This window comes from Hippoglossus hippoglossus, chromosome 16 (assembly GCF_009819705.1).
Source record: "Hippoglossus hippoglossus isolate fHipHip1 chromosome 16, fHipHip1.pri, whole genome shotgun sequence".
Taxonomy (NCBI): domain Eukaryota; kingdom Metazoa; phylum Chordata; class Actinopteri; order Pleuronectiformes; family Pleuronectidae; genus Hippoglossus; species Hippoglossus hippoglossus.
In genome coordinates, this window is record NC_047166.1 from 3106481 (window position 1) to 3132396 (window position 25916).

Sequence of the window (25916 nt, forward strand, 5' to 3'; positions counted from 1 at the left end):
TCTATGTCCCAGCACAAACCTGGCAGAGCCTGAAACCCAAAGAAAACTCCCATGGCTCATGTGGTTTTCTTGTGAGAACCAGTTCACTCTTCAACTCTTTCAAATGTTGGTCTCTGATTCCCTGTGTGAGCCTTGTGACACTGAAAATATGATTTATAAAAAATGATGTCAATACAGGTTAAGTCTTTGGCTTTAATTGCTATTTTTGATTTTTTACCTGCAATTGACTGATTGTCCTCAGAGTTTCGCAGAAGGCCACAAACAATTTGTCTGCCTAAAGTCTTTCATGGAGCTGCCGGCCGCTGTCTTCTGCATCCCCTCTCCTGCCTCGTCCAAGTATAGACAAACTTAAACTGGGTATGACAGGCTGACTCCGCCAACCTCAAATCCTGCCAGTCAGGTGTCCTGACATGACCTTAGCCTGGCTGCTGAAGTGCAGACAGAACAGCTGAGGCAGCACAGGAACATCGCAGGCAAATGAATTCCACCTGCAATGCCCCTCCTTAATTAAAAAGTTGAATGGCGGTCATGCTCAAGATTTCACAGCAATGTCATCCACATTCTGAGCCATTTAGAGTCACTTTCAACGACTTACTGTTAATATGTTGGCACCGTCCCACGTTCAGCTGGAATCTCTGTTCTCTGCTTCGATGAATTACATCCAACATAAGATGCTGTCTTTTATTTTAAAGTAAAATACAAAATACACCAAATCGGCAACAAATTGATCCAACTAACAAGCGGTGTTTATGTAGACAGGGCCTGGTCTTGTTAATTTTACTGTGTAATGGAGCTGTCATAATCACATTGAAGTTGTGACGGATAATCAACTCCAACAAATGAAGTACTTACTTGAGTCTCAGTTGTGTTTCCTAAACCCCTAACGCCTAAAACACTAAGTTAAACTTAATATGTGTAACCTGTGTTTTACGTTTTCACCAGGAACAAATGGGCTCTGACATCGGTGCCACGTACAAGTAAGGGAGGTCAGATAATTATAGTGGCAGTGTTCTTATCCTTTAAATCAGTGAACCAACTTATTTGGTAAAGCACCTTTCACAGAAACATAATTCACAAACCGCTTCACACCAAGTAAGCCCATGAAGACACAATCAATAAAAGCAAAGCCAATGAAAGAATACAAAAATAATAACATAAGCTCCAAGTTTAAAAAGAGAAAGAAAAGACCAATAAAACTAAAATAAAAATACAAGGCAAAGATACACAGGCAACCGAGGGTCTTTAAAGAAACACACCAAAGAACGAGCACTTGACATCTTAGGGTGAGACACAGGCCAATTTGAACTGATGTTTGTGTGTCTAATGGAAGAGAGGTCCATCGTGTTGGAGCAACTACTTCAAACACACAATTATCTTTTGTTTTCGGTGTCGTGCACAGGATAGTAAGCCGGCCCTGATCAGAAAACCTGAGAGACCTACTGGGCAATACAGATGTACTCGGGTACCCTGACCATGAAGGGCTCTACACATGAAAACAGGTACCTTGAAATGGCCCCTCGACATAATGGGAAACCAAAGTAGTGAATGTGAAAATGGGTGTGATGTGTCTCGTCCTGGTGGATCTGGGTGAGAAACCTGCAGCAGCATACTTGACAGTCTGTAAATGGTTTCGGAGACGATTTACCAAGATAAGTAAAAAAAGGAAATTACTGTAGTGCAGCCCTGAGGATGCAGAAGAACAATTTATCCTTTCCAACTCAACTCGTGACACAAAAAACCTGAGCTTTCAAAAAGATGTATGGGTCAGTAATTTAATCTGGTAATAAAAATGCATATCAAACCCCTTTATACTTTTATTTCTGGGCAATCCTGGAATCTTTACTATTTGGAGCAATGATCAGAAGTTATGTCTTATCCGTGTTAGTAGTTATGAGACATCCAGATTACAAGACAGTTAAACAGTTGGGATTTTGTCAGTGTTATCAGGCTTAAAGGAGACAAAACAACTAAATGTCATCCACTTTTTCTGTGAAGGGAACATATGTGAAGCAAATAGGACCCAGGAGGGAACCCTGAGGTACACCACAGGACAGAGCAGCAGTATCAGTGATACAGAAACACTCGTACCCAAGGTATAGGAGGAAAATCAGTGAAATCGACCCACCTCCCTACTGCCTGTCACTCATGAATCTGTGACTCACAGTGTCGAAGGCCTCACCGAGATCCAGTTGCATCACAATGGACGACTCCCCCATGTTAAAGGACGTCATGATGTAATTTACGACTCTGGGGGGTGCTGCTGTGGTGCATCGTCGCTATAAACTAGCAGGAAACTAGTATAAACTGTTTTTATATCTTCAGATCAGCAGTGAGCTGTTTATCCAAAACCATTTCTAAAGGTTTCTGAAAATAAAAAGACAGATTTAGTTAAACCATGATCCGTCTACTTCAAGAAAAGCTGTTGTTTCTATGAACATATACTGTTAATGTATAAGCCATCATTGTCCCTTCTTCCATTCCATCATTTCACTGTCACACCCCCTCTCACCAGTGTAAACACCCCCTCTCCCTGAGCTCTTTCTTGCACTCTCTCCCTCTCCGCTTTGGTGTTTTGCTCCTCCTTCGCTTCCCCCATCAACCCCCCCCCTCGACTTTCTCTCGCTCTGCATTAAGCCCTGCTTGTCTCTCTGCCTCTCTGATCCTGCGAGCAGCGCTTATGGGAGCTCGTCAGACCAGTGTGAACACTGCTGGTCTCCAGTCGTCTTCCCAGCCCCTGCGAGTGGAGGACAAGTGTAGGAGGAGGCGGAGGGGGGGAGTAACGGTCCCCGTGCCCTAGGCAAGAGAGAGGAAACAGGGGAGAGGAAAAGGGTCGATGGAGGGAGGGAAAGTAAGAAGTGAGCATGTGAGAGATGCAGGGGGGGAATAAGAAAGGGGGGAATAAGAAAGAGAGACAAGAGAAGATGAGGGAATAAGAGAAAAATAGAAAAAATCAAGAGTAGAGGAAGAGAGCAAGAGCAGGGTGGCACTGAGAGAAGAGCAAACGAGTGAGCGAATAGGAGACGGAGAGAGAGAGAGAGAGAGAGAGAGAGAGAGAGAGAGAGAGCAGGAGAGAGGGAGGGAGGCGAACAACACTGCAGACACTCGCCCACTGTCACTGCTCCACAGCCAGAGGACAGAGGCAGCAACGGCAACAGTGGGAGAGCGGAGACGATGGAGGAGGAAGACCCGAGCGTCCGTCTGCAGCTCAGCCCCCGACACTGACGGCCGCCCTCTGGGACCATCCTGCCAAGTTGGGAGCTCAACGGGGAATAAAAAAACAACTTTCTCTGTCCTTCACGAGACCAAAGCACTGGACCTCAACTCCTGCAGGACTGATAACACACACATCTCTCTCCCTCTCTCACACTCACTCACACCCTCTCTCTCACAGCACACTTCACTACTCGTTGCCTTTTTTTGGGGACTAGTGCGGTTTATCTTTTTGTTGTTGTTGTTGTTGTTTCCTTTTTTTTTATTTTTTATTTTTTCACTGCCTTTGCTGACCTTCTCAGCCCGAGTGGATTTACTTTTATCCTGTGGCGGACCATGGGGCTGGGGTGGAGGGGTGCAGCAGGGACCCTCCGGAGAAGGACAGAGGGGAGCAGGTACCTTCTGGTGACATTGCTGCTGCTGCTGTGTGGTTTCTGGGAGGCTCACACACAGACAGACGATGGGAAGTCTGTCTACTTCTGGGAAACAGGTAAAGCTAAACGACTCATTGCAGATTATATGTGATCCCATGTTTTACATGTGGTGCATTTATGATGGTTTGGTGGTGAATCGGTTCTTGCCGTGGCTGCTGCTGTGGTCTGTGAACTCACAGGATCAGAGGCAATAATCAGTCAGAGGTTATCGTATCTGTAATGTGGACTGAACATGGTGATAACTTTTAGATTTCAGGGAATATTGTAAATCGGTGCATCGAACATTAATTCCTTTCTATCATGAAAATAAAAGCTTCTTAGCTCTAGGAGAGAAACATTCACCTGCTTGATGGACAGGTCTGTGATTCCAGAACACGACTCCTCCTAGATGAACTTCACAGATCTGTAGACCTGACGACGGCCCAGAGATCTAGAGAAGAGCTTCTTCCTCACGCTGAATAGAATGTGACACGCAGGAGAACCCTGACGTTTTTCTTCAAATTGATTACTTTCATCTCGCTGTGTCTCAGGTGATGGACCATTATTGAAATGTTGCTGCTGCGTGTTACAGCAGGCGGATGATTGATAGGCATTGCTGCACAATAGTGCTCGGTGAAGGAGGCGGAGTAAAGAGATGTTTGACGGTATTGATACAGAATCAGTGATGGAGATGAGGGGGGTCGTGTGTGTGTGTGTGAAATCCATGCATGTTGTAAGCTTGCATACTTGCTTTGTGCCCTGACTGACAGAAAGTGACTCTCATGGAGTCAATTGGAGTGTCACAGTGGGATCCGTTGGATAATGTTATCACTGTTGACGTGCATGGGAAGCACACTATCAATAATGGATGCTGAGCACTACTTTGAGGTTCTGGGATAAAGTGAGCCTTGATCATCACTGGGATGATATTTGCTAATGGACACTTAGAAAATTAGTAAGATTATCTCTGCAGTCTGGAGTGTCCCTGAAGATATAATTTTATGTCTTGATTTAATCATCAGGTGCACATTAAAGCTCCGGGGCTTACGGTGTCCTCTTCTCTTACAGAAACATGTTTTAGCAAAAACTAGATTCTTTCAAATACTAGTATAACTTCTTTCCTAATCGCCAGCTCCAACATCCCCCACTCCACCTGTCCCGCCCTCCCCAGCAGCAGTCCCTGGTTGACGTATCTCCCCGTCTCTCCTGTGGTTCTGCATCTTTAAAGAGGATGTAGCAGCGTAAGGAGATTAAAGGAGCAGGGATTTAACAACCCAGGAAAGACAGCCCAGGGAACAGACTTGAGAAACAGAAAGGCAGAGGGAGCACTGCAGGCAGAGAGAGGGACTGGCTTAACCTACATCTACCCTACTGTAGGTCATAGTGATTACGCTTCTCTCCCACGCTACAGCACCTTTCTCCCACACTATGCATGCTCCTCAACTGGAAAGCTCCAGGCTCTGTGCTTTGAAATATAATCCAGTGTTGGGAGTTTGTTCACTTCTTCCCAAATACAACGTAGCACATTGATTTCAGCTCTGGAGCCTTCCTCCTTTTTTCTTATTCTGTTTTTTTTTTTTTATCTCAGTGCCTTTTTGATTTGACAAGTGCCTGAAGAGTATTAAAATCACACAGGGCAATTTAGGGCTTTGAATCCCAGTGCTTTTCATCAAAATGTGATTATGTTTGCACAAGATTTGCATACTTTTTTTCTTGCCAATCGAAGCTTGTTTAAAAAAAAACAAAAAAACACAAAAATGTGATGATGTTTTTGTGCACATTTGCAGAGTGTGCAGTGGAGGGAATATTCTTGTGGCAAGCAATGCTCTGATGTTTTGCATATTGATGAGTCTAGCTGAAATACGGCCCCTGTCTTCCAAACTGTGGGGAATTGGCGCCTGCGTTGCTCGTACCGCCTCCTGTGAAAATATGATGTATCTGTTTTGGAAGGTGAGACAGTTCAGTGCTCGGCTGTTTTTTCTTTTTTATGCTTTGAAAATACTATTCAAATGAGGCCGATAGAGACGAGAAGCTCCACCTGACACCGCAAGTGATATTTCTGAGGGTGGCAACGAGAGTGATTACAGCCACCGGGAGGACGACGCTGGTGATGATGATGGTGATAATGGCATGCCACAGTTTTTTTCCTGGACCTCTGAGAGATTTCTGCTCCTCTCAGACTCTATATTCACACCATTTCTTTCCCCCTGTCGCATCTTGTCAACCCTGCACCCCCCTGAGCACTTCTTCCCTCGCGTCTCTATCGCTCCGCTTCCCCGTCTACCACTCACATACTATATTTTGCATCGCTGTTTTAGGATCGGCAGCTTTTTTTTTTCAATCACTGCAGCGGTACATTTCAGAGGAACCTTTTTTTCCCGGCAGCACCAGGATGACAATGCATCTTACAAATGCCGCTGTCTTTTGCAAATTCGTGAAATAAATGTCTAAGTGTTAAGAAAAGTGTAATAGAGATCTGCTAAGTGGCACAGAGCCACACACAGTTACACACACACACACACACACACACACACACACACACACACACACACACACACACACACACACACACACACACACACACACACACACACGGCAGGCATATCTTTCCATTCTGGTTCCGTGAGCAGGCTTCATTAGAGTCTGTTGTTGGAGCGACAAGGTTGCCAGGTTTCAGCTGTCAAGACCTCACATGTCTGCCCGAGGACAAAGCAATTACTGGTGGTGGAGTATAGGTGATGGTGTATTCAAGAAAACACACTGCAACATCTCCATACCTTGGCTTTTCTCTGTTCACTCTACTGTAGGTGTAAGCATCGCAGTTTGATGGTCATGCTTTTTGAGTCTCAACTGGCTCTTTGAGTATATAAAGGTGAAGGAGAACTTTAACCGTGTGAAAATCAGCGTTATGATTGTACTTTTGTGTCTCAAAATCTGTCATCGGTCCGATGCTGATTTGATCTCCTCTCATCAACTCACACCCTCCCCGTAGTGCGGCCCTTGTAATCTCTCCTGAGATCCAGATAAAGTATCATTTAGATTACGCCTCTTGCCTCTGATCAAGCCAATCTCATTTCACCTACTGTCTCGCCTCACAGGGTCAAGTCACACATCCCAGCACGTGTCTCTCTGCTGGAGTCCTGTTAAGTCACCTGAGTCATGCGCGGGCTCTTCCACTAATTGCACTAACTTGCTTAACGTCCCTGTGTTTGTCTTCGGGTGCAATACATTGCTGGACGTCAACACTCAGCACTGTGCTGCGTTGAGGTTGAATTGACATATCGATAAGTTTCAATCACCGTTTTGGTAACATAAGCATTTTGAGACCTTTTGAGTTGACAATGGAAAATGGAAATGGAGCCAATTTCCATGCAGCAGAAAGACACCCGATCAGCCACTTGTTGCACACGGAGCATTTATACGTGTCCTTCGTTAGATTCATTAATTCATGAATCACAAACTTGAACACTCCATCCATTATTAAGCGGCTTTATGAATAAGTAAAGTTTTTAGATTTACAACTCTCATCTGGTAACAAAATATTCTTGGCAGATATTTCTTTTGTTTGGTTTTATCCGATGAGATGAAGAAATGACTCCGGATCATTTAGCTGCACAGTATGTGGACGTACTGTACGTGGGTGTGTTTGCATGTATAGGACTTTGCATTTGTCAGACCTGCATCGCTAATGACCCGTCACTCCGCAGAAACAATGGAGTCTTGGTCCGACACAGCTCTCAGCGCTGTGAAATCGCTGCTGTGTGTCACCACGTTCCACTGATGTCACCTTTCAATGCACGGGGACAGGGCAACCGGCGCTGACAGCCCATTGTTAGCCGAATACATTCTTCACTGCACAGAGGCGCTAGCGGTGAAGGATGTCACCCTCGTTGTTAGCGGCTCTCTCAAAACCGCCTGCTATTACAGCGGACCCACTGGAGAGGGCATCCAGGAAATTGAGGCAGAGTGGGTGTGACGGTTCACAAGTTCAATACAGCAAGTCAAGGTCATTACAGGGAGTGGAAGCGATTCGAATCCAATACGCTGTTTGTCAAATTCAGTGAATATGTTCCTCACGGTCCACCAGCTGTCCCTTCTGTGTGCGTGCTGGAACAAATATCTGGTATTAATGCACAGCCTTGGGTCAGTAAATGGGAAATAATGTAAATGGCCGCACAGCACACAACACTACGTCGGCCAATCAGCACCAGGGGGCGTTAGTGGAAGAAGCTGGTGATGTGGGGAAGGGCTAATTGTTCATTTATTTCTGAAATTCGAAGTCACAATATTTTTCCTTCCTGTATGACAGTTAAATCCGTTTGATTATTCATCCTGCACTTTGGGCCATTAATTAATTTTGCATCTGAAGATAAAGCTTTGTCGAAATTTTTAACTCCCCCCCGCCTGTGACTATGAATCGTGCCGTTCATCGACAGGAGCACAGTGACCTACGCTGTCCGATCCATCCATTAAATCCACCGGCGTATAGGTGGTTCTGAAAAGTCCTCAACTATAATGACCAGGCTGGTTTGACTTTCCATGGTGAGCTGCTCGATACCCTTTACCCTTCGTGGGGGTTGTGACTCATATTCAGCGCTAATATCTTTGAAAGTTCCCTCATTAGCTTTGTGTCTTTATAGGACACACATGTGGAATCTGTTGAAAAGGACAAATTTCTCTATAACATGAATCTTAGCTGTTAGCATAGTGCTATGATGATTCTTTATGACTCATAGGCTTGGCAACCACATATTGACACTCGCAGATCAATCAGTGTTCATGTGCCTTGTTTTTGTTGATATTAGGTTGATAAATAACAAAGTAGGAAATAACATGGTTAACAACAAGTATAATATTATAATTATGATTTTAATTATGCTGAAAATGGGGAGAATTTGGTAGTGATTGTTGAAAACCGGGACATTTCAGTGGTTTACCGATTGGGACCATCCCTGACAAACCGGGACGTTAAATACACATTAAGTTGCTTCTCAATCCTTATTCTCTGTGAAAGACCCAGATGAGAAGTCAGAGATTGGGTTAGTTTCGCCTGATCATCTACAATCACGTGTAATGTCCTTGACTTCTCATTACCAGCCTCCCATTCTATAAATGTGTTTGTTTTTGTGTCTGCTTAACTGATTGATTCATATCCTCAACTCACCTCAGCACCAGCCTCACTCGCTTCTTGTCTCAGGCTTAAAGTAGAACTTCGTGTCTCTTCAAACCCTGAAAATCCTTTGGCCCAAAATAGCCGTGTGCTAATACCTGCGTTGCGTAGCTGCATTATATTCATCCGACACTTGTCTCGAATTGAGCCAGAAACAAACATCCGTCTGAGTCACTGTAGATTTGATAGCAGCAGGATTTGTAACTGGCATCCTCCCAAATGAGAATATCCCTCAGAGAGTCCGGCCTCATTTTAGCGACTGCATTACAACGTGACCCTTATGACCCTCATTAGCATACCACCGGAGGGCAAACTGGAGTCTGGTAGTTAATTGGCAAGCCGCTGTTTAACGTCCTTAGCAACAGGCAACAAATTTAGGCCATGCATATAAATTAAGACAATTTCTTTGGGATTTTCATTTTTCATTACAGAGCATGCCAGTGGGTTTTTATTTTAATTCCGTATTGCGAGTGTTTTTGTTTTTCGCTTTCAGTGGAGTTGGAGAGGGGGATGGAGCGTAATTGCGTTGTGTGAGTCGGGCCCCTACAACTACAGGAAAGTGAGCACTCAGCAGCCTGTGGAGTCTTTGCTCAGGAAAGGCAACAAACAGCAGCAGCCAGGTGGCCTCAGCTTCTTTCTGCTGAGAAGAGGAAATTCCCCCCCCCCCCTCAAGTTTGAGGGGGGGGGGGGTCTGCAGTTCGGTGTCACTGCTGCACAAATGATACCGAGCAGGACCACGGCAGTTCCATTACGCTGCATTTGATTTTAAAAGCATCTGCGTCACATTTGACCCAGATTGATCTGTTCGGGGGCTTTAGCGATATCACCCCCCCCCCCCCTACTCTCCAGCCCAGACCGCTGCGTTTTTCGAAATGGCCAATCCATTCAGCGGAGAAAGATGCCAAAGAGATGCCGGAGTTTGTTTAATCTAAATGGCAGAGCTTACTCTAAAACCTGGCTATTACTGATATAGGAGGGATGGCTGGATTAGAGATTATACTTCATCCAAAAAACTTTATTTAGAGAGAGACCTAAGAGGATTGCCACTGACTTATTTTGCCATACTCAAATGGCTCATAACGTACTTTTGATGGGGCACTGTGTCATTCTGCAACCTTACCCGTGTCCTCTGTGGACGGCCATGACGTGAGTAAGCAGATCAGTGATAGATTTATGTTATCTAGGGATGTTTTTACTCTGATTATCAGCCTTGACCTGATACATCAGTGTGACACGTGCTGCTCTGAAAAGATTAGTATATGACAGCAACGTCTGACCCACTCTTTTTTTTGGTTTCTGGACTCTGCTGAGAGCTCCCTGTGTCTGTGAATGTACTTCAGTTGCTTGAAAGGTGACGGTTTTGGTGCTTTGCTAGTTGTGCAGTTGCTATTTCCGTTCGTGTTCCCCTTGGATCCTCTAAGTCATGCCTCAAAAAGTCAATCTGCAAAACATCTGCTCCTTAATATCCCACAGTTTTATGTATTATGTCTCTTCAGTCTCCTCCGAAAACAAAGAAAGGGGTTTGTGTTCTTCTGTTTTTCACGGAGGTCACGTCCTTGTGGTGTCTCCTCACGAACAAGGAGTTAAAGGGATAGTTCCAGGGATGCAGACACTTGGATGACACCACAGCAGCAGAATGGAGGCATTTTTCCTGTTGTTTTTTTTACGTTTGAAGACGTGGTCGCCGTTTACTTCAATTGTATTGAATTTGGCTGCAACGGCGTTTTCCCCCTGAAACCCTCAAAGTGTTTTGTGGACTCAAAAAACCTCCATCAGCAGAGTGGTGACTAGATAATGATTGGACTTTCATTTTTTGGTGAGCTATCCCTTTAAATCTGCACCCAGCCGCAATTCTAAACGCATAAATCTCTCGTCCATATAGAATAAATCGAACACTAGTGGTAAGGGCGTGGCATTCAAAACAGGCCCTCGACTCCCACGAGAGGCAACATGCGGCTCCACCGAGCTGAGAGGAATAGCAGCGTCATTGAAGAGAGCAGTGACATTTACCTGAAAAGAGCCTGCTCTGCCTCCTCCGCTGGATGGAGGAGGCCCAGGAGTAAACCCCCCCCCCCCCCCCCCCCCCCCCCCCCATCCATCTTGCAGCCCTGTCATTAATCCTTCATTTCTCCCACTGGCCATCAATTGTTTTCACTCAGCTGTGGGATAGTCACGGACATATTTTTATAGCGTTCTCCGCACCCGAGAGCTCGTTGTAGCACAGCGGTCTGGGTGTCGTGGATTTGCTGTCGAGTGGGTAAGCTGATGGAGTACAAGACGCTCTGCAAAGCACTCACTCTTGTGAGGCTAGAAGATTAATTCATCATTAGATCATGTGATGAACTGTAAACACAGACCGCTTTAATCTACTGTGGGGCTAAAGAATCACATAGCAAACCTTTTAAATCTGCCCCGAATATCATGAGAACGTTACATTAGATTATTGAGCTGCTGCGGGTTTGAATCTTACATAACCACGATGCTTTTTGTTATTGAGAGTCACATCGTGCCGCTGCAATTTTGACCCCATTTCGGAATGATTTTCCGCTCGTGTCCGGACCGTGTGTTCTTGGCTTGTTGAGAAAACATGGTGCAGTAATTCCTCAGAGTGCCTTAAACAACAGTGACAGGACAGTGGCTTTAGGTAATTGTTTGTGACAGTGTTTACTAGTCCCTGACGTGATCGAGTTGTTCTGTGGTATAATGTTGACCCCCCCCCCCCCCACCTTTGTTTTCCGACTCGTGCACGTTGCGGTTGGGTTTTAGTTTGACTGCACAATGACAAATTGCAGATGCAAGAAAGAAGTTGAGCTAGCAGCTCTGTGAGGATGTAATTAGGCTTCAGTGAGTGTGTTTACATGCGGTATCCTGGTTGGATTGTGTTTACATGGAAAATGACAAACCTGATTATATATATATTTCATGATTGCACGTGTATACGAGCTTTGATCAACTGCATTAGGTTGTGTCTTTCTCACCTGGATATGGTTTATACAGGAAGCAAATCCGGATTCTTCAAAATTGAGATATAACCTAATCCAGGTTTTCAAAACAAGGACAAGATGTTTACCGATTTAAAACACAGCCTAGAATAATATAAATAGATCATAACCAGGATCCTACTGCACCTGTACTGGAACTTCAATTACAGAGGACATAGGTAAGTTGACGGCTGGAGTGCCTGATGCTTGGTGCTGGCGCGATCGTCATAACAACAACTTTCATGTTCGGGACACATAGCACAGCCGGCTTTTAATGCTAACTCACCATGTTAGCTGTCCTTGCAATGCTAAAGAGAAGAACACGAGAAATCAAATACACAACCAGATGAACAAACACCAGTTTCACCAGCTGCCTCGTCCCTCCAGTGCTCTAACTCTATTTGTTTAAACTGAATTTGATTGGCTGCTGCCTGGATTGCTGCTTAAAAAATAGTATTTAGATGGCACAATGCTAACCTTACTAACTATCAATTAGCATGCTTATGTTTGCTAATTAGCACTATTTTCAAAGTTCATCTGAGGTGGATGGGAATAGCTTTCTGCAGGTATGTGGGCTTTAAAAATTTATTGGAGAAATTGATGAGAAAGAGGAGCTCCATGAAAAATGTAGGAATTACCAGAGTTATGAGAGTTCATCCTTGATATAACGAACATAACTGCCTGAATCAAATAAAAACGGTTGTTGAGACAAAAAGACAAATGTCAACCTCGCTGTGTCGCTGGAGGAAAAGTCAGAGGATCTCATATAATATATATCTATCTTGACTTGTTCGGATTGAAATATTTGCACCAAAACGGAGCCACACTGCTTGTGGAATTATAAACATAGAAGAAAAAATACTGGTGCGTGTAAACAGGAGATTTATTGATTGTGCGAGATGACACAGTGTTTTTTTCCTTGTAACCTATTACGATAGAAATTACCCACTGATCCCCGATGAGTTAGACTGCACAGTAACAGGCAGCACTTATTACTCACGCTCGTAGACAGATACGGATTTTAAGCAGATACTAAGAGTCAGGCTTGTGGTAAACCTCACAGTCAAACATTTGATTAATACGACGGACTCATTTGCATTCAGGCTGCCATACACCACAGCCTGAGCTTTATTCATGGGACTGCTGCTGAAATCATTCATTATCAGCATTTCAAGTCTTTTTTTGGTGCCAAGAAACACTTAGCCCTATTAAAAGTGCACATGCCAACAGAAATAGGAAAAGGGTAGTTAATTTATCAACTTAAAAAAAAAAAGAAGAGAAAAAGTCGTGGAGAGCACAGTTCATTTAAGCCCCGACAGCCATAATAGGCCTGAAATAGTAATCAGGGAGGGAGGGAGATAGAGGAAACAGAGGATTTAAAGGCATCAAAAATCCATACAAAAGGAGGTTAGGGTAAGAGAGCACACCATGGCATGCTTTATCACTAGTACCAACACAATAAGCTGGAAATATGTAATGGTGGGAGGGGAGAGAGACAGAGAGGCTGGCTAATCACCAGTGACAAGCCCCTGGATTAGAGGGAGGGCAGCAGATGGCCTCAGGGAGGGCAGGGCTGACCGTATATGAATATCCCAGTGGGTTGATAAGGCTCAGTAACTCCTTGTGCCTACAGCAGACAAGCAAGCATGGAGTGTGTGTGTGTGTGCGTGTCATCGTTTGGGTGGTCGCTGCCCACATGTACCGTTTAAGAACTTACAGAGCAGAACGTTAATGTAATCAACGAGAAATTGTATTCTGTCACTTAGTTGCCGGACCTAAAGAAAGCAATCCATACTTGCAGGCTAGCCATTGTCGATAAAGCGCTGTGATGTAGATGACTAGGTTTTTACAACCACTCGATCCATCCATCTAGGCTGCTTATCCTCTGAGGGTTGCCTGGGGGCTGGAGCCAATCACAGCTGACCTGGGGTAAGAGGCGGGGTGCACCCTTGGACAATTCAGCAGTTTGTCACATGGCCAACACAGAGAGACAAACTCAACAACTGTTATTAATTATTATTTTTATCATCCATTAAGCTATATCAGACATGAGAAAGCCTATCAAGTATTATCATGTTTACACGAATACTAATCACGATGATATTTCATGTATATTCACAGGAATTCAGATTAATTGACAATGTCGTCAGATAATTTATGAATCCAGTTGCACTTTACTTTGGCGGGTGTTCACTTTTATTATTTGTGATTCATTAACTGTGCATAAACTTTCCCTGGAAAACTGTTTGCAGACATTGTGTTGTTGGCAAATTGAATCCACTTCGAAGGATGTAAAACTCGTACGTGGGGAAATTATGTATATTACTAGGAAAAGGCAATACACAAAAAATATTTTGTATATATTAGCCAATTTGTTTACAGCTCAGAGCGTTATGTTCTCAAAATCCCAATTTATTTTAATTTAATCCAATATTCACCTTTTCTTACCTGTGTTTTTTTTTGCCCTGTTTTCACTTTATAGTTTCATACTTTTATAAACATATAGATAACATCCTCTATATACCAGCATTTCCTAAAGACACACACACTTTTCTTGTAGTACCACATGCAATGAGTATTTCAAAGGGATATCAATTTGTCTCTAGTGATTGTCTCTGCAGCGGTTCTTCTTTCTCATCTCACTATTCAGGTCAGCAGGACGTGTTCAGTGCAGACGGGTTATGTTTTAAGGTGAATTATGAACATAGATTGCTTCCCATTTGGAATACATTAGAGGCAGCTTCATCCCGACAGTCTGTTTTGTCCTAAAGGTAAAATATAAAAGACTTTTAATGCATGGTCAGACGTTAGCTCTACTGCAGGAGGATTGTGGTGTCCTTTGTCTCGTAACCAGTAAGGTTATTTCTGCAGCTTTTAAATGGTTGCATAACTAAAACTCCAGTCTTGAACTCCATCCAGCTCCTCATCCATCCATTGATTCAAATGTCTATGTATCCGTTCATCCATTAGCGTTTTTCGCTCTCTCGCTACCCATTGTGCTGTGGGTGGATAGCGTGGGCCTGCACTCATGGGTGTCACTTCACACACTGGGTCTTTGGCAAATACACCCCCCCCACACCCCCCACCACACACACACGCACACGCACACACTGAGTAGCGGCGAGACCACACTTAAAATCCATAGAGAGAAAGTTCTCTGTAACACAATGTCGATAACAAAGCAGCTTTTTCTGTGTTTTAGCAGTTACAGCCAGGGAAGAGAACTCTTTAGTGGTCACACCTCCGGTTTTATATATAGCTCAGTGCGAGTATGTGACAGATTGTGGGGGGGGGCGGTTTCTCATCTTCTCTTATCGCCTGTCATCTCTGTGAGGAATCAGTCAGTGTCATTATGCGGCCGTGGTTTGTTTTTTAAGCACTGAAACATTAGTCATATGAAATCATGATCATGTTTAAACAGTGTACAGCTAAATGACCAATTAAAAAATACACTGCAGCAGTCAAGTGTAATAGTTTTAGTGTAATAAGGTATTTATAGTTTAATAATGATATTATAATGGTGTGTAATTAATACATACATCATATTTACACTTTGCAGTCATTACTGGACATGCTACATACAATGTCTAGGTTATCACCAGCAATTGAGTCATAGTTATTCCACCTTTGTAATTGCAGATTATTTTTGGCACCTTTTATGTAATGGTTTGCTGAAGGCATTTTAATTTGAAGTGCAAACGTGAGACAGGAAGCAAGATGGTGTGATGCTTTCAACCTTTTAAAAAATATATATATAACAGTGTGAATGGGCAATGTTCAGTCTGGATTCTTTTACTTCACAGTTTCCCAACATTTACCCCTTGAGTCTTGTACCTCACATGTTTTTATCAGGGTAAAATTAGACAGAACAGTAAAAATTATCAGTTATTATCATTATTCCTCAGACACCCACATTTACCCTCCTCTGTGAAGCTGCTACACTGATAGAAAACGTTTGCGTAATTACGGACTCAGATGTGAATTTCAAAGTCTGCTTCCATCTATCTCTGAAGAAATGAAAAGAATCCATGTCCGTGCTTTTATTTCTGGCAGCTTGTACAATTTTAACAATAGTTTCTCGTCTATCTTTAAAAGAAATCCACCTGACAACTTGAGTTCTTTTTTAAGTTCCTTTTTCTAGGATCCATCTAGAAACTCAGGTCAATAATCAGGTTTCAATCTCTCTCTAATAGTTGATGTTATAAAATGTAGTTTCAAATGCTGCCTTAGGATATTTAGGAGGTGGAGCAGCGCACTTAGTAGAAATGCTTCAGCGAGAGAGAGCAAACTCCCAGAGGACATGAAACTTGCCCTGACATTTAACACCTCTTTTGAAACCCAGTTAAAAATATTTATTTACTCCACTGCCATTGACTGAATCTTAAGTTCCCCCCCCCCCCCCCCTCTCAACCTTGTACTCGCATCCTGAACTCCCTGCTTCTCATACTCACTCTCTGAGTGGCTTTTACAGGCCCAACACATTGGAACTGCAAACAGAGCTTTAGAAACCTGCCTGATTTCTTTAAAAACGACAGACCTGAGCCAAGGATAATACTCAGAGAGGGAGAGCACCGACATGGCAGCTGCATGATGCACATTACAGATAATCAGTGAAATAAGCAGCAACGTAAGAACGATGTCCCAGAGAACTTCTTTCACCTCTTGACTGGTTATTTTATTCACTTTATTTGTGATATAGAATATGTTTAAGATGGCAGCTGGTTGGTGGATGATGTGTCCGCGGTGCTGAAATATTTTTGCATTAATGCATTGAATAGTTATTTGCAATTGATGCCTGGTGTTTGGCAGCTTTATTCTAAAAACTACATATAACTTACTCATGAATTTAAAAACACACTACATTTAAAGAGAGATATAAAGTGTATATGAAGCCAAATCATATTGATCGCCCCCTGGTGGCTGGCTGCAGAACAGGCCAGGAACCCCATCTCAACCATGTTAGTGGTCGGGACATTGAGCAAACTTAAAAGCCAGAAAGTCTACGAGTATTGTATCCAAGATATTTTAGCAGAATTCTTGTACAATTGGAGGAAGTGGAGATGCATTGTCCATCTTAGTTTAGTCAAAGTACCATTTCATGAATATATCCAACATTATGGTCGACTGGAGGGAATCAAGTATTTCGTATGTTTATGGCACACATTTTAATGATTGTAATTTGCAAACTAAAACACTGCTGTCTTTGATAATGCTAATAATATTTGTGGTGTAAAACAAATTAGACTACGACCATTAATTGCCCAAAAATATGTTGAATGCTAAGATTAGATGATTTCTAGAGCTCACAGTTGGATCCAATAGAAACATCCCACAACAGACACCCTGTGAAGAGCGGGGGGGGGGGGGGGGGGGGGGGGGGGGGGGAATGCAGCGTTGATGTGTCCTTTCCTGTTGTCGCAGCCCACTCCCCTAAGAGCACTCGTTAATGAACAAGCAGCCAAGACAGCCCCGGCTACTGTAATTCATCACGGCACGTGTGACCTCTCCACCGCTGGCTGTTCACACCGCACCTTTCTTCATCTGCCATAAACACACAGGACTGTGCCGGATGCTTTAAACCCTGTAGCACATGTTCACCGTGGCTGCTGATGTTCAGATTCTCACATCGTTTGCACGGTGGCCCGTTCTTTTTTCTCTTCTCTTAAACTGTGCCACGTCAGCGGGGCTCTGCTTCTTGACTCAACACTTCAGTCGCCGACTCTGTCGCCTTCATTTGGTGGATTTTATTTTTACTTCAAACAAACCAAGACAAACATTTTTAGTCCGGCGTTGACCCGTGTCCCATACGTTTCCCTGTTTGCTGAAACAAGATGAGACTCAACCCCTCACCCCTTGTGTTTGGTGCATAACAAACACGGGGAGAGTGAAGCAATTAGGAGGCAAGCGCTGTCAGTACAAAGAGAAAGATGAAGACAGGAACTTCAAGTACAAGAGCAATAACTGAAAGAAATACAATACGTTTAGATTAAAATGTACAATATACTGTGCAAAGGAAGATGTGCAAAGTATCCAAGCAGTCCCACAATACTCACAGTAGATAGAATAATCAGTTATTCATTCAAATCAAAAGAATTTGCATTATCACATTTTTGAAAATATAATTAGCAATTAAATGCTGACAAAATTAATCATCGTCTCCTAACTGTACAATAACATATTTTCCACTGCTGCTATTTCCATAGATCACACATGACTCATGGCTGCAAGCAAACCAGTCACTGCAATAACGATGTCACTGTCAGAAGAGACGTGTGTGATCAGAAGTGGCACATGTTTACGTTGACCCCTGACCTCACTGCAGGCAGCCGGGAGCTTCCTGCTCTTTCTGCACGCCACTGTCATGTATGTTTAAATTGAGTTTGTGTGCTTAGTGAAAGCGTGATTATCATGCTTACTTCTCGTTTATAAACTTTTTAAAAGTTTTCACTTCTCAACCAGCCAGTGATGTTTTCTCTCAGCAGAATCTTCAGTTAAAGAACGTGTTTATTTCCTTTTTTTTTGTGGCACTTTGATCACGGTGAAGAATGGAAGCTGTTCAAATAATTTGTGGATACTTTCACCTGAGCGTAGCTGGAAGAAACTAATCCAGCAACTCCACAGCAGGAAATCTTTGTCATCAAAGAGGAAAATGTCCGCAAGGTGTTGAAGGGCCTCGGAGCACTTGAACCGCAACTAATTGCAAGACAAAGCTTCGGAGAATGTCATCCATCACCTCCTCGTTTTTACATTCACCTCAGTTCATTTTTTCTGAAAGGGCCCTTATTGAAAATCCAGTGGTCACACAGAGTTAGGGGGGGGGGAGAATAGGGTCGCCTCCTCCTGGAAGCAGTGATAAAATTGCCCTATTTGGTACAAACATTAGCCTCTCTCCTGCTCTCCCACTGGTTGGGAAGAGATGTATGATGTCAGGAAACATTTTACTAAGGAGTAAATGGTCTTACTATGTAGTTTCAAGCCTCCTTCAATGCTGCATGATGTTAATTGTACATTATAGTTGCAATTATAGTCAAAAAGCACTGTTTGTATGTCAGGGCGTGGACACTGTGCGATTGACACAATTCATTTCTTATGATTGAGTGTTGCAATTTACATTTCTGGGTTATTCATTCCCTTTAACTGGCCTCATTTGCTTCTACTTGATTTTGTAGAAATGAGAAATCAGAACGACTTTCACGAATCCCCAGAGACAAGAATTGGCAAGAAGAGAAAAAACTGAGGAACATTTTTAAAGGTGACAAAAGGCTTGAGCCCGACTTCAGATTTCAAGACCCCAGATATTTAGTATTTTCTGCAGTGGCTGCTGTCAGTTAGTAAATGTGTATCATTGCCTAGCAGCTGTACGGCTGCTGTTTAAAGGTGAACGACATCGTACAGTTATTACCTGATCTGAATATCGTTCCAGTCACCTCCCCAGGAATCACGTATTCTTGTAGTCTGGTGCTGTCGAGAGAGATAAGACGAGTATACATCGATGTTATTGTAGTGGACAGATTACAGTGATTGAGCAATAAGGAGAAGTAAGGGTAAACATTCCCTGTGGGACTGTTACAGCTTACGTCTTATCTCCCTGGTGTATTCGCCGTGTTCTCCATCACTTAGCGTGTTGAGATTCAGCGAGCAGCGGCACGCTCACCGTTCATCAGACCGTACATCACGCATTTATCAGGGCCTTTGTCTCGCTCCTCAGCAGCGAGTGAAGCAAGAGCAGAGAAATAACACAACCCACATCCCTGTGTACGCGGACCCTCAGCTCTCGGCTGTAGTCCATCATTAGAAGTTCCCGTCAGCTGACAGCGGCGAGCGAACGGGCCGACTCAGCCCTAATTCAGCCGGGCGCACCTGCCTCGGTGAATATTATGTGTGTGTGTGTCTGTGAAAGCACCGCGGACAGGATTATATAGCTGTCACTGCCGTCAGTCATGTCTCCAGCTGCCCCCTCCACCTCCATACGTCCACCCCCCCCCCCCCCCCCCCCCCCCCCCCCCCACACACACACACACACACAATCTGCGCCGCTGACAGCTGTAGTCATAGCAACAGAGATAACATGATGACTGAGAATATGTGGAAGCCTCGGCCCTGCTACCTGTGGTCGCACCTGTCTCGCTCGTTTGACGTCTATTTAATGGGAAAATGTTAAAGTGCCAAGCAGTTCATCATGAGCTGGTTCTGCAGTCGGGTTTTTAATCAAATCAATTTCCAGACGTTGTTTGAGAACAAGCAGTTATTTGCTGTGAGACCTTGTTTTTTCATTACCTTTCTAATTTTTGTAATTATTTGACGTTTGGCTGCAGTTTTTGTGAAAGAAGTTGTGTTTTATTCTGAAGTTAAAGCAGAAGGACCACAGGGGGAAAATGGGCAAGTTACTTTCTGCAAAACCCACAACGACACAATACACAACAAATTGAACAACTTGAGCTGCAGCACTTCAGTTGATTAATAATCGCTGCACTGATTTGATATCAGTGTCTAGACCAGAGAAAATAATTAGCACATTTGTTGATGATGATTATTTTAGACTGTAGATCTTAATGATGAGTATTGTCTGATTATCAAAACCCTATAATTTAATTCATTAATACATGGTTTCATAATCTCAGTTTGCTATAAACTACTATGGGCACACCGGTTTTAGAAAAATGGATTTAAACATTATTGTACAATAGCTAAAAAGAAAGAAAATGAAAGTACCTATTTTCCATTTGTGTTTGAAGAGTCTTCTGTAGAAACAAACTTATCTGGACTCTGTTTTTGGCAATTTTATGTTTCCAGATAAATAAAATGACCCATCACCCTTTTCATAAATATCCAGATATTATCAGAATGATTTTCACAAAGGGACATCTTCTGACTAGAAGTAAAGATTTGTAGTAGAAGTAGTAGAAATCATGAAAATAAAACACCTCAACCTTCTTGAGTAAAACTCCTGCCTCTGCTCTGTGTGTTGTGTTTGTTTTCAGTTGTGTACCTGAATGTGTCTTCACACCTTTAGCCGTGTGCATGTGTGAAAGCGGGAATCCTGTAGTTGTCCATTAAACAGGTGAAGTCTTGTGCTTTGGAAGTGTTGACATCACTTCTCACTCTGGGTTACAGCTGGGCACTTGAGTATCCTCCGTTGATCCCGTTGTTGTTTTTTCCCGAGGATTTTCTGTCCTGACAAGAATAAAACTGTTGAGGAAATGTGTGTTTGTGTGTCTGTGAGTGAAATGTAGGTCAGTCCTGCTGTTGTAGCCTGCTGGTGAACCCTCCAGTCAAACTGCGGACAATCTGAACATGGCATGTGTGCACTCATACATGGACGTGTGGTTTGACGTGGACCCGCCCTTCCATTCATCGTCCACATCTGCTTTTTTTGTTTTTGTTTTCCAGGGATACCTGCTGTCGTAAAACAAAAACACTGCAGCAGGACTTTTAAGTGGGAGCAGGACAAGTAGCCCCAGCAGCAGTGGGTCGGATCTCCATGTTAGTTGAGCACTATTTAACAGAGGCTCACTTCGGATGAAACCTTCCATTAGTCCGCTGTTAATTTACAGAGGATTAAAATCATTAGCGCCTCCTCGTCCGTGCTCGTGGCCTCTTCTTGTTTACTGTTCCCAGTGAACGTAGCCCGAGGACCCTGCAGCTCCTCTGCTGTTTATGTGATTAGGGAGCGCGGATGAAGAAAGATCTAAACGAGGAGTAGATGAGCAGAGGGAGAGAGAGAGATGATGTGATCCACAGATGTGTGAGAAAGAAGGGAGATTGTTTTTTCCCTCTGTTTGTCTATGATGGTCCGCGGTTATCGAATATGTGACATTATTGATAGATGTGCATCTCCTGTGACTGCAGGCTCAGTAAAGTCCTGCTGCACTTTGACTCTGTGAAGACACACACACACACACACACACACACACACACACACACACACACACACACACACACACACACACACACACACTCTGTATCTGAGTTGGTCACTGTGTTATTCCATCTGGACACAGTGTCTTCTCTTCCTAGAGCAGCTCCTAAACTATGAAAGATGAAAAACACAGTATACAGTCCTCTCTCTGTGCTGAGGCCAGTCGCTGTGTAGAAACATGGACAATGTGTCTCCACGTTCCTCCTACTGTTCAAGAGCGAAGCCAAAATATCCCAGATACAAATGCTGCCATCTTGTGCTGGTGACATCATTTGGAGCCAGTCGGTGCAGTTGTCATTGGGAACGGAGCCGTGGTATTGAGAGTCCTGGGTATTGACTCAGTCTCCACTTCCTCCCACTCTCTGGAAGCCAAGCCAAAACATCCTGGATACAAACACGGCAAACACTTTGTTAAGCTGTCGTTCCATTTCTTTATGTAGCCATTAGCTAAACCAACATTGTATGTAAACATGGATGACAAAACAGATCATCCTGATCATTCACCTGCAAAAATAAGGTCAATCATCCCATCTCCTCCTTGTTAGCAGATGGGACATGGGCCCAGCTAATAAGTACACATCACTGATATATGTCCAATTGCTCTTTTTTATTTTTGGGGTAAGTTTGGGGTAAAGTACTTATCTGATAAACAAAATGGGGTGACACGTCCATGGCTCTGTCCTCCAGTCACTACCCTGCAAATACTCCAAATGACGTCTTCAGCGCAAGACCCTTGTGTTCATATCTGCAATATTTTGGCTTCATTTCTGGATATTGGGAGGAAGTGGACATGTGTCATCCATCTTTCTTTAGTATTTGATCTCTGTGTACATGTGAACCTCATCTAAACTTAAGGATAAGTTGTCCCCAGTAGGAGCACTGTGTATCTCCTCTCCCATCTTTCTTAGTCTTGGAGTCAGACATCTGTTGTGCCTGCATGGGGAACAGGAATGATTACAGTGACCTTGACTCTGTCAATGTCCTTATTGACGTTTGAGTATTTTATTAGATAGACTAGAAAAAATGTGGGAGTACCCTTTATGGTTTGGAAGACATTAATGGTCCCAGTAACTCATGGTAATAATATCGAAGCTGAGTACAAGTACATGTGACACAAACTGAGGCCATCGATGCCAAAAGACAAACTCATCCGCTCCTCGTCCAACCTGACCTCCACATCTTTATGTTTCACTGCGCTCTATGAATATGTCATATTGCTCGGGTTCTTTGTCAGTGAAGGTTGTTCGAGGACTTTTTTCTCCACGGCGGCTTCTCCTGATTGATGGCGGCTTTATGTTGCAGCATCTCGATGGGCTTTTACTGCCCAGGAAACTGTGGAGGAGAGAAGTGCAAGCAGCGTTATCACAGGAAGGATATGAGCACATGTATTCATTGTGTTGTAGACGGTCGTGCAGGATACTGTGGAGGCCAACTTTCACAGCGCAGTTTACTAACAAACCTGATTAACGGTGACCCCCGGAGGCGTTGGCGTTTAAACTAAAACTTCTGTGTCTGAAAGTTCAGGATGAATTCTGTTGAGTTTGTGGCTTGTTCTGCTGACTTGGACAAGTGTGTCTTCATTTGACTGTTCAGTTCATTGAAGCTGTTGACCGACACGGAGCCGTCTTGACAGTTCTTGACCTTTGAGTTGACGGGAAGGTTGCAAAGTTCAAAATGGACGAGGCCATCGTAGCTTAATAGTGGATTTTCACTGTCTGCCGAAATTCATCGTGCATTATTTAAGGGCCCAAAAAACACGACTGTCTGGATGTTAACAGAAGCAGTAAAAAATAACGAGGTCCGGGTTCAGCAGGCTGAAATTTAAGTTGCTGCATTTTCATAAGCATGAATGGTGTCAATGTTTAAATGTCATGTCAGGCTGAACAACTCTGTCCCCATTAATGAAGTGCAGCGGTTGTTTGTTGTTTCTCCAGATGAAAGAAACAAAGACACATTTATGTACCATCGACTCCTGTCTCATGACTATTTATGAAATGCATCGTCTGGTGTGGAGCAGTTTATTCTCTGTGATGGTTAAATAAATCACTGTATGATGTGTTCATCCTGCAGCGTCTTGTTTCTGCCCCTGTTTTCATTACAACTCACGGTGCATGGACGGATTGTGGGGTATATAGATTCTCCCGGTATCTCTGCATCTATAGGACTAGACACAACCTAAAGTCTACAGATGTCATCTAATGTAGTAATGCAGTCATTTTGCAACCAATAACAATATAATACTACTTTACACTAACCAATCATTAGTCATCCTATGGTTTAACTGTTACAGCTAATCACTCTTCAGAGAAATAGAAACTGAAACTGAGAAAGTAGGAGGATGACGAGGAGAATACGAGTGAGGAGGATTCAGACTAGACAAGCTACTCATGGTGGAATAAGCTGCTGCCGTCAAACGCTTTAGTCTGTCGCATGGAAATTGACAGTATTAACCTTATGGTGCTTGACACTTGTCAGAGTGGAATCCAAATGCCTCTCATGTACGGGCTGACCCCACTGGGAGACACCTCTGTTTATGAAGGGGAAGTGATAGGAATATGAAGACAGAAGAGCGAGAGAGCGAGAGAGCGAGAGAGAGAGAGAGAGAGAAGGAGCCTGAGAGAATAGAGATGATGGAATGGGTGTGGAAGAGAAAGAGAGCAGCACAGACAACAGAGACCCACTGTGAAAATGAATGCAGCCTCTCAGGATGGAGCAGCCAACCCAAGGGAGGGAAATAATAAGACTCCCCTCGGTGTACCCTGACGCCAAATGCTATGATTGATCAAGTCAGAACTCCTCTCTTTATTAACGCTGATCATATATTGCCGGCAGCGGGGTTTTCCTACACAGCTGCAAGGAGGAAAGGCAAGAGCCCTCTTCAATTTCATCTGAAATCTATTTCCATCTGTCGGGTTCGGTCTATCCAGGATATTGCCGGTAAGCCCTGATATGTCTGTCAACGTCTGCTTGTCAGAAGAATCAGCTGACTTTTAAGCCGCCACCATCAAACAACCTTCAAAGACACCATGTTGGCCTTTGAGGCAACACTGTCAAGTTTGATCCTTTCTCCGTCAATTCAGGCCGGGATCTGAAATCTAGATTTCTGTTTCCACTGCAGATTACGAAGCTACAGCAAATACAGCCACATCAGCTGAGGAAGAAGAGTAATGATATTTCAAAGAGCCATTTCCTCATAACTTCAGAAGAGCATAGCTTTACTCTATGGAGGAAAAAAAGGATATCAGACGCTCATATCGGCCAATCGTCTCTTCATATTTCTCTGCTCAGTCTCATTGCTGAGTGCGGGGAGTAGAACGAGTGTTGCCGAGCAATGTTTGGCTCTTGAGAAAAATGTGGCGTTTAAGATGACGGGCCAGGGCAGCTATTGGGTTGCTTTGATCCTCAAACCACTGGGGCGCCTTTGAAAGTGAGTCTTTGGAGTCAAGGGGTCTCATCTGCAAAATACAACTCTGCTGAGGACTGTGCCCGAGGCAAAATACGCCAGTGGCCAAACCAGAACACTTGTTGCCAGATCCAACAGGAACCCTCTTTCATATGGAGTTTTTTTTTTATTTTTCCTTCTGGAGGTTTTCATTTACGTCGGCCAAAGCCCAAAATTAAAAAGAAAAGTGCTTCTTGATTTGGTTGAAGGATGATTAATGTCTGAGGTTGTATTTTGGATGAGCCTCCTTGGGTTCTGCACAATAAGAAGCTGTATATAACAATTGTTGTGATAGAGGATAAATCGTGCTGGTGTAATAGTTTTCCAGATAAAACAATTGCTTGACATTCAGATAACAATCGTATATTAAACCCCTCGAAATCCTGAAGTCTGGATACACACAAATCTGCTCAGAGGTTTCAACTTTCCTGTCGACTGACACACAAACTGCAAATCAGTAGGAATCTCATTTCAATCTGCATCAAAGACTCCCATCCTGCTGCTGTGTTAATGCACCATTTGTTTCACTTAAAACAAACATTTGATGCACAATTTTCCTGTCGGCAACACCGGACTGATCTGTAATCACTGAGCCACTTACTCTCCTTTTATACCACACTGTGCAGTCAGTGTGAAAATATGCCGTGGCGGTGGTGCAGCCATTCGCCCTTTCAGAAGCATCTGCACAGCGTCCAACATGCGAGCGAGACACATCTGGTTTTGCGGCATCATTAACCCACATTTATTCCCAGATTGCGTGTTGTTGTCACAGCGAATGCCC

General features: G+C 43.5%; 1 protein-coding gene across 2 annotated transcripts in view; it reads left to right on the forward strand.

Annotated features, from left to right (window-relative positions):
• The first annotated feature begins 2656 nt into the window (after positions 1 to 2656).
• Positions 2657 to 25916, forward strand: part of LOC117777087 (thrombospondin type-1 domain-containing protein 7A) — a 120514-nt gene continuing 97254 nt past the window's right edge. Inside the window, exon 1 of one of the 2 annotated variants that reach the window (XM_034611609.1) lies at positions 2657 to 3700. In XM_034611609.1, coding sequence (XP_034467500.1) covers positions 3547 to 3700 — 154 coding nt within the window. In that variant the 5' untranslated portion in view covers positions 2657 to 3546. The remainder of the gene's footprint in view (positions 3701 to 25916) is intronic. The other variant, XM_034611608.1, reaches the window with a different exon arrangement.